The sequence below is a fragment of the Anabas testudineus genome, chromosome 15 (assembly GCF_900324465.2).
Source record: "Anabas testudineus chromosome 15, fAnaTes1.2, whole genome shotgun sequence".
Taxonomy (NCBI): Eukaryota; Metazoa; Chordata; class Actinopteri; order Anabantiformes; family Anabantidae; genus Anabas; species Anabas testudineus.
In genome coordinates, this window is record NC_046624.1 from 5,297,887 (window position 1) to 5,307,130 (window position 9,244).

The 9,244-nt window shown below is 43.2% G+C and overlaps 1 protein-coding gene across 1 annotated transcript; it reads right to left on the reverse strand.

Annotated features, from left to right (window-relative positions):
• Positions 1 to 3,144: 3,144 nt before the first annotated feature.
• Positions 3,145 to 7,799, reverse strand: dact2 (dishevelled-binding antagonist of beta-catenin 2). The gene is made up of 4 exons (XM_026356669.1): positions 7,334 to 7,799; positions 6,048 to 6,180; positions 5,610 to 5,891; positions 3,145 to 5,452 (listed from the first exon to the last, which is right to left on the reverse strand). The coding sequence occupies exons 1-4, from the start codon at positions 7,604 to 7,606 to the stop codon at positions 3,603 to 3,605; spliced, it is 2,538 nt and encodes an 845-aa protein (XP_026212454.1). The 5' UTR covers positions 7,607 to 7,799; the 3' UTR covers positions 3,145 to 3,602.
• Between the last annotated feature and the right edge of the window lie 1,445 nt (positions 7,800 to 9,244).

A 9,244-nucleotide genomic window follows, 5' to 3' on the forward strand; every position in this document is an offset into this window, starting at 1 on the left:
CAACCAGAGAATCCTGCTCTTTAACTTCAGCCTCAGACAATTGACATTCATGAGATTGGACATTCCTGTCCAACCCCATTCATATGTACAGTAAGCAAAGGGACAAAAGCCACCAAACACACTATAGAGCCCATCCCCCATGTGAGGGTTGTAGAAGAGTTGAGAGTGAATCTCTGTTGTTTCACCAGAGATGAAGCATCTTCATTGTTGGTGTAAACAACCTAAATCCAGAAGAATCTACAGTCCACAGCACTGACACTGACATACATTAGTTAAACTGCATGTCAGCACTGAAATGTGCCCTAATTTCTTGTTTTCAACTGTTGCTGTGTTCTCAAGTTGTCATACATGCAAAGACCAGCAATACATCCAGAAAACTACCAAACTTTTACATCATCATGTTTGTCACTAATTGTGTTAACTACTGAATCTGTCTGTGACTTCATGTGTTTTAATGAGCAGATCAGATTTGGTATGGATATTTAACATGTCAAACTAGAGATAATCCCTCTGTCTTCACAGGAACCCATAAAAGCAAAACCTCTTAGTTTCGGGGGGGTCATTGTGGGTGGGAGCCGAAAGCTCCTCTCATCAGGGTGGTAATGAGTTTCTGAGCTTCCACTATACAAAGTAGTAAATCCACTTTTTATATCCAAGCTCTTTTCACATCAGGGAAGCAACACAAGCTCAAGACCATACATTAAAATTATAAATAAGGTGAAGGTACAAACTCAAGAACTGAAAGAGATCTACAAGAAAACCACCTCTACGTGTGCTAAACTTGACTTAGTGTAAAAAGAAAAAAACCTAGGTCTTATGTGCATCAATAGTAATGCTGAGAGAGAAACATGCATTCAGCTTGATTGTTTTATGTATTTTGAGGCGATAGAGTTAAAAAGGCTGGTGAGTGTTGATGAAGATGTTTAAGGACATCGCCACCTCTAGCTCTGATCCAGTGTGAACTAAGTCAAAGTTGAATTAGTACCTGTGTGTGGTACACCTATGACTTTTCACTCCATGCCTTGCCCATGCCTGATCTTATTTGTTTCGTGTCGTACTGATGTTACAATGACACACATTTAAATCCACTCAACAGTGCTGGATTTTATATTTGGATCCACTATGAGAATATTTATGTAGATTACTTTAGATTCACTCTGCTGGGTAATACGATCACTGTACAATGCATCCTCTGCATTACCTCAGCGTCTACCTTAGTACCTGTACCATCTTATCTATTATCTTACTGTATTTATGAATTTCTAGCCAAGTGAAAAAGTCATCATGGCTTTGTTGTTGTTATGGTTAAAAGGCCTCCATTAAGCCGTCTTATCTGCAGGTGCAGTGTCAGATGACAATATATGATATGATTAGATTTGAGTGTTTGCCCATGTGTTTTCATGTATATTTCTGTCAAAGACAGAGAACATTACAGTCTGTGTAATGAGATCCTACATGACATCTGACATTCTTCTGTAGGACTTAACAGCCATCCATAAGGAATATGTTAAAAAGCACTGTGGTAACCCACTGTCCAACATCTGCACTTAAATTATACTATCCGGAGGTGTGCACACTCTCTAGCTGAATAATATTTAGTCAGCAACCACTTGCATTATGTAGTTGCTAAGGTACTGATTCTAAAAAAATATCAGGAGTTAGTGCTTTAAAAGTACAAAATTGAACAGGTCTGCATTGTAGAGATGGATCTACTACAACAGATTCAAGCAATGGGTCAAAAGAAAGTAAATAACAGATATGTTTAACATGAAGAAACACAAAAAAGACAAGCCGAGAGGCAATGAAGGTACGACAGGGCCCCCGACCTCTCTATTGTTGGGAGATGTGCCCTTAGAGATGAGGCAGCCCTACAGCTGGAAAGGTCAGCAAGCACACAAGGCCAAGCCGACATGGTCCTGCTATAGTCAACATCAAAGACAAGTCCAGGGCCTGTCATGCTCCTTCTGAGCTGGGTTGAAAACAGCAGCAGTAATCCCACCAACCATTCGCTGTCACTCAAAGGGAGAGGACGGAGGTCGGCTGTATGTACAAATCCTAATAAGTTGATTCAATTGTAGCAACTTGCTCAACTTAAAATGCTATCTTTGATGTGCATTGAGAATTTTGGCCTTTGGACCTGTCTTGTGTTTGATGAACAAAGAAAAGAATGCAATTGCATTAAGATATGCCCTTTGATGAAGGCTTATATAAAAAAAAAAATGCCTTTTCTTTTATGAAAGCAAACTGATTCCTGTTAAAGGAGAGTGAGCGAGAGTTTAAATGAATGATTCATGAGTCTTAAAAATAATGGTCTCCAGAGCAATCTCCAGGGAACAAAACTTCAAAGCAAAATGTGACGAAATACTGAAAATGTTTGTCTGCCCTATAAGCTTCTTAGTTGGGAACTTTAAACTCACAGTGGCTGCCTGATGGGAGAAAATATTAATACGTATGACCACAGGAGCGAGGGCTGATGTTTGAAAAGCCAGTCACCAGACTCCTTACCTCACAAGTGCCCTTTTTCTCACCCCATCTTTGAAAGAATTTTAATGGAAAGATACCGAGGCAGATTTCGGAAATGAGATTATTGGGCATCTCAGTGCAGCTGCCCACTGTCTAATCTCCTCACGACAGCTCGGAAATGAGGAGCCTCTTATCATCTGTCACTCCCGCTAAAGCTTGAACCAGCTGTTTGAAAAACTCAGGTTTCTACACAAAAAGCTGAGCTTCTACCACCATCATTTAAATGTCTTAATGTCTTTATAGCTGTGAAACTGTAAGAGTGTGAATGTGTGTTTTAGTACCTCAGTTCAAGTATGTTTACTGACTGAGTCAGATAAGTTTCACCCTCTAATTAAACATGACTGTCTGGCTTGATTGTTGAAGCTGCAACTTATTAAACCAACAGCTGGAAATCATCAGGAAACCAGATAAGGAGGTGTTATCTGTGCTAACTGGTCACTCTCTTTGTCTCATTTATGAGGATTAAGTAGATAATTATTTAATGTCACTAGTAAAAGATGAGAATATTGTTCAATAACTGATAAAGAAAATTTTGGGGCTATTAATTAATATTCTGTAATATTGTTAACTGTTTAAATGTGGAGGATGCATAAAAAACAACTGCAGGTTTCCCAGTGGGCTTTAAATATGAGTTTATTGTAATAAGATAAACATGGATAGTAATGATCAATGAGCAAAATGGAGAAGTTAACAGAAAATTAAGAATAATTATCAAGAAGAAATGGAAAAGGTTTTATTTCTCAGATACATACAATTATATGACACAAATGTCCATAACATTTTTAAATGGAGTCACATGCAATGAGAAAGTTTAATTACAGCAATATAAATATTGACAAATTAAGTGTAATAATTGTGTTATACATTCTTGTACAATGAACAATTTTGAACAGTTTCAGGTTCAACCAAATTCTTTTTTTAATTAAGTTTAAACAAAACAATCAGTGCACAAATGTATTGCAGTTGAAGGGATGCTTTTCAGTGATGATTAAAGAAAGTCTTTCCAACTCGTTCTGAGATTTTTTCCCACAGCTCCCTATATCTTTCAAACAGTTTTCATTTTGCCTGGGGGAACATCACTACACTAGGGTCATGACCTTTAGGGAAGCAGGCTGGAACCGCCGAATTTTCTTCTTCAGGGCTCGGGAAGCTTTGATGCGGCAGGCTGATGGCTCAGGGCGTGGGAGCTGCTGCAGGGGCCGTCCAGCGGCGGTGGGCCCCATTGCAGCATCAGCCCACACTAGACCTCCTTCCTCCTCATGGCTGTCCAAGTGATCCTCCTCATCCAGAGACAGGCTGCTGTCAGAGTCCGATAAAGACTGGAAGCTGTGGCTGGACTCGCTGTCTCCGAAGCGGTTGGTGGTGTTATCACTCATCTCCCCCTCGCTGCTCTCAGCGATAGTGGAGTGAAACAAGGAGGCACATTCAGCCGAGTACTCAGACTCACATCTTGGTGGATAGAGGCTGGACACGTGGTAAGGTGCTGGAGGGTATCTGGCATTAAGATTGTGGAGGAAAGAGTTGGAGGACATAGAGGACTGGAAGGGGCGAGGCTGTCTCATCCACTGGCCTGGCTTGGCACTCATACTGCGGACCATCTGCATGTTCCCCGGTGCCTGAACACGGGGCTCTATTGACCTCTGACGCTGAGCCCATGAGGCTTGGAACATCTCCACCTCAGATGGCCATTTGGCAGACCCCTGCCTCCGCTTCCTCTGCTCTGCAGGCTGCTCATACTCCACACTCTGAAGTCTTCGGCTTTTGCTGGACTTCGTAACAGCAGGAAGGGAATGTGGTTTAGGGTGGACCTTGTGGGGGTACATGAGGCCTGGGCTACAGTGGCTGGAGTCTGACCCTGAGCCCTGTCTGCGCTCCTCAGTGTGACAGGTGGTAGATTTCTGGGTCACCTTTCCCTTTGCAGACCTTTTCTGCTCTGCTTTGGTTGCACCACTGGCCTCTCTTGTCTTCTCACCAGATGAATATCCATGTTGCTGCCTCGTTACGCTTGCCTTCTCACTGCTCTTTCTTCTCAGCTTCACGGCTTTGGTTTTACGGTCTGCCTGTCTTACCTTGACCCTCTGAGATCCAGCAGGAACAAATTTGGCATGCACGAACTCGGGTGAAGTTGTGTGACCAGACTGAAGCTCAAAGCCTTGACTCTCCTCTGTGCTTGAACTGTGAGCCATCACTGTTCTTTGTCTGTAGGTCTTACTCTCGGATGGTTTGGTCTCTTGGTTATCCCCAGATCTCTTCTCTGAATATCTTCTTGTTACACTTGCATATTCTCCTTGGGGCTTATCAGTCTTCCTGAGAGATGTATTGGTAACCTCATCGGAGCTGTACTCGACAACAGGATAAGAGTACCGATATGTAACCTCTGGGGCTTTCACTGACTGTTTGGGGTGTGTGCTATCAGCTGGATCTTGACCGGAGTATGTCATGCAGTGCCTCTTCTCGTCAGTATTTAATGGGATGTTGTTTGTAGTCTGGGCTGGAAGACACTGCAGCATAGACTCCTCTTTTTTACACACTTCAGGAAATGCAGTCACAGCTTCAGTGGGCTTTCTGTGATAGTCACTGTGTGTCTGCAGAGTCTCTGCACCTGTTTCATTCTCAATTTTGCTCATGCCGCGCTGGATGAGCTTGTCAATGTAACTCAGGGTTCTGCTCTCATTCGCGGGAAGTCCTTGGGTCTGTAGGAGTCCAGGTGTGGCCAGGTCACCCCCGTTGTAAAAAATTGGGCTCTGGAGGGCCACAGCGTGCAAAGGGCTGGGGTAGTGGTACATTTCAGTGCCACTGCGGGACACCAGGTTGCTCTGAAACCTGGGATCCACAGCTGAGGTCTTGAGGCTTGGGCACAATGAGGGTTTCTTTGCATCAACAGATTTGGAGTAGCTTGGACCCTGAGCCATCATTCTGTCAAGATCACCTGATAGGCAAGAGAAACATATGGATTAGTCTCTCAAAGGAGTCATGCATTTAAAAAAAGTAGATGTTATGCAGCAAAACACAAGTTACTTAGTTACAACAGTTGAATAGTTCTTAACACAACATGAGAGAAAATAGAGATTGAAAGATATGATTACCTGTTGATACAGGTCTTGGTCGTGCTTGTTCAGTGCTTGCTCGGATCCGGCTGCTGCCCAGATGGAGGCCAGTAGCCCGAGGAGGGTTGGGCTGGGTAGTGCTCTCATCTGTCGAGCGCCGGCGGCAGGCATCAACTTGTGATGAAGGGCTAATGTGGGAATTAGCAGGGCTCATGGGACAGAGGAGAAGGCTCGTCTGGGAGGATGACAGACACTCACTGTACACAGAGGTGCACGAGTTAGACAGGGAGCAGGAGCCGCCATCGCTGAGCTCATAAAAACCTGGAGAGATGAGATGGGAACAGTTATTATTGCGTATTTTTCTCAGTATTTAATATCACGTGATGACAGGATGGGTATATTTAGATACTAGTTATAAAGCAAATGGCTGTAAGGCTTTTTTGTGCACACTTTTTGTGCGAGTACGTGACTACACACCTGAACTTGGTCTGCTGTCACTCTCTAGCTGCTCTGTGGAGGCTTTGCTGACATCAAGCTTCAACTCACTGATCTGTTGGTCCAGCTGCTGCAAGTGAGTCTTCAGGCCTACATCCTGTTTTCGAAGACGGGACTGTAAAACAGACAATACGCAGCAATTTAGCCAACAACCCCAGATATATGGGTGGCACAACCCAAACCAAAAACGCCTAGTCTAATTAGATTCTCTCACGAATACAAGGCTGGGACGTTATGCAAGCTCCTCAAGCAGACACATGCATACAATTATAGAAAACAAATGTCTGTACAGGTGCATAGCAGGAAATGTGAATGCATGTTAGCAGGCTCTAATTTTGTGAAGATAAAGGATGCTCTAATGTATAGCCATCAGAAAAACAAAAGCGACTCAGCTGTGGCTGATGATTAACCCCAGCAGGACATGGGGGAGCATTGAAGAAGCAGTGGTGGGTAACTCATTTCTCCCCCACAGCGAGGGCCTGGCCATTGTGTAAACTACTAGTGGAGGCAGGCTTGGGGGTTGGGGTGTAGGACTGTTTGCTTTGCAGCTAAGGCTGAGTATTTACTGTTACAGTAGCTCCTAAAAAGGGGACTGGGGCCCATTGTTAACAAAAATGCACTATTTAATTAATGTTTGAGCATGTTTAAAACCAAGTTGAGTCTATGGTAATGAAGTAAGTCATAGCAAAGCTCTAGTCTAAATGGTCTATTACTGTGTTTTTAGATGGGTTGTTGTGACCCTTGCCCAGTTCTCCCCAAAGAATAGCACCTCAACACCAGCCTCAATGGAAAAAGTGTGTCATGGAAAAGTCCTCACAGCGCGTTGTCTCTAACACTCACGGGTCCCTCGGGCCTGAGACTCTCTGCGGGTGTCATTCACAGCAAAATAACCCTTGAAAAAAACCCCAGCATTTTTAAAATTTCCTGGCATTAGTGGTTAATGATTGCGGTTTACCCCCTGCAGTCTACACATGCACGGTGTGCGTGAGAGCACACAACTCAAAGTCCTCTGGGTCCTGCAATGAACCTTGATTTATGACACCTATCCCACTTCCTACCCCCAGCTGAGAGCATGAAAGTGTGTCTGGTAATAATTGAAGAATGAATGCACATGAGCATCAGCTGACGGACAATTCATCAGTTAGTCCGCTGCATGGAAATAAGAACCATAAGAAAACTAACATCAAACTGCTGCACACCCGAAATATCCAAAAGAGGCTTATTTTATTGATATTGTTTTATGGCATTGGATTGAAATGACTTCCTACCAGCTGTTGCTTCAGGGCTGTCAGGGTCGCCTCCAGCCGCTGCTCCTCAGCCCTCATCATCCTGGCATCCTCTGGGCCTGCGTGGACCGACGTGACCGGCTCCTCTCGGTCCATCCTGAGTGCCCAGCTCACCATGTCGCCCTGTCTGTCTTTCAGCAGATGCAGCTCCTGCAGCCCGGCCAGAGCAGCCTGCAGCCTCTCCCCGACCCTGCTGCGGTCCACTCCCGCTGCAGCAGTCATCATGCCCACACAAGATCCTTTCCTGCTCAGCATGCTGGAGAGTGGTGTCCAAGCATAATCCAAAAAAAAAAAAAAAAAAAAAAAAAGATAAAGAAAGAAAAGGACAAAAAGAGGAAACAAACGCTGTAGAAGAAACGTCCTCCCTCAGAGCGCACTTCACCTCTCAGAGGAGAACTGCTCGGCTCGTCTCTGTCTCCCTGCTGCTGCTGCTGCTGCTGCTGCTGACCTGTTTGCTTTTTAAACTACCTGTTAGAATAAATGTTGAGCTCTAGATGAGAGACTGAGCTCCTCCCACACACCAAATGGACTTCCTCCCTATTGGCCGCTGGCTCCCAATGAACATTTGGTACTAATCCTCCCCATTCAAGTCCTCAGTGGAGCTGCCCAGACACGTACTTCAGTTCATGTGCATCATACCACATGGCACAGTGGACATATTCTTATGCTATTTCCACCATTCTCTTGTTGTTGTTATTCCCTTCAGTAATAAGCTGAGCTAGGCTGCGTGTTCAGCGTTGGCTAAAACCAATAAGTGCCTTCAGGAAGCTGAATAGATGAGTAAATAGAGCATAGATAAAGTGTTTTAAAGTGTTTCAGCATCTCTGAAGCTGGAAATAGACTCATTGTGTAATAGGATATAATTTATAGCAACAGTTCAGTTTAAAAATCCCTTTTGTTTAATTGATCTGTGGCACATGAATGTCTTTATTCAAAAAATCATCTATAGGATATTTACCACCATTTAAATTTACTACAAACAAACTTATTAGGTAGTAATTTAGCTTGGATGTAGAATTTTGAACAGTGAAGGCCCAGTGATAGGTGGATGACGCCGCCTTGTGGCACGGCGAGTTACTGCAGTTTCACAGCAACTGATGCCATTTAAGTTTAACTGGGTCGTGAAACACCTGATCCATTTGTCACATCACTTGAACAACTAACTAAATAAAAAATATAAAAGCTCGACCTGCACATGGGCTCTCGGGGTCCTGTGATCTCAGTTTGGTTATAACAAGAGAGTGAAAAGGTAGCCTGCTTCTTCCTTTACTTTTCAAATATACAAAAACAAAACAGTATCTTATTGTGGACACACACACACACACACATATTATCTCACTGTCTCACAGGCATGTCTTTATGATCATTTTCATCTGTTACTAACTGAAGGTTAAGGATGATCGCACAAGGCCTGTACATGTTTCCATAATTTATTGACATGATAGACACGTGATATTTATCTCTCTTTTTCAAAGACAGAGATCTTGATACAAGTTGTGGTCGAAACGTCTGTCATATCAGTATTTTGTGGAAATTTTGTGTGACGTCATCATAATCTGTTTTGTTGTTGTTGCTTCTTTGTGGTATTTTTTTGTCTCTTTGTACTCATTTGGAATCTCTTTATCTGAAATCTGTGACTTTCAAACATGAAATTATACCAGTCACATGCAGCCCTGGGCTCCTGGGGTGCTGGTAAGCCTGTGTTTTTTATTAGCGTGCAGGAGAATCAATATGTTGGGATGAAGCATCAAACTACAGTATGCTCCCAAAACAAAAAAAGCCTAATTATTGTAAAATAGAATCAGTGAAAGTGTTTTTTACAAGTTGTTCATTGTTCATCTCTGCTGCTGTTTCTCTATTTAATTCAAAGTATTTAGAACAATATGACTCAGA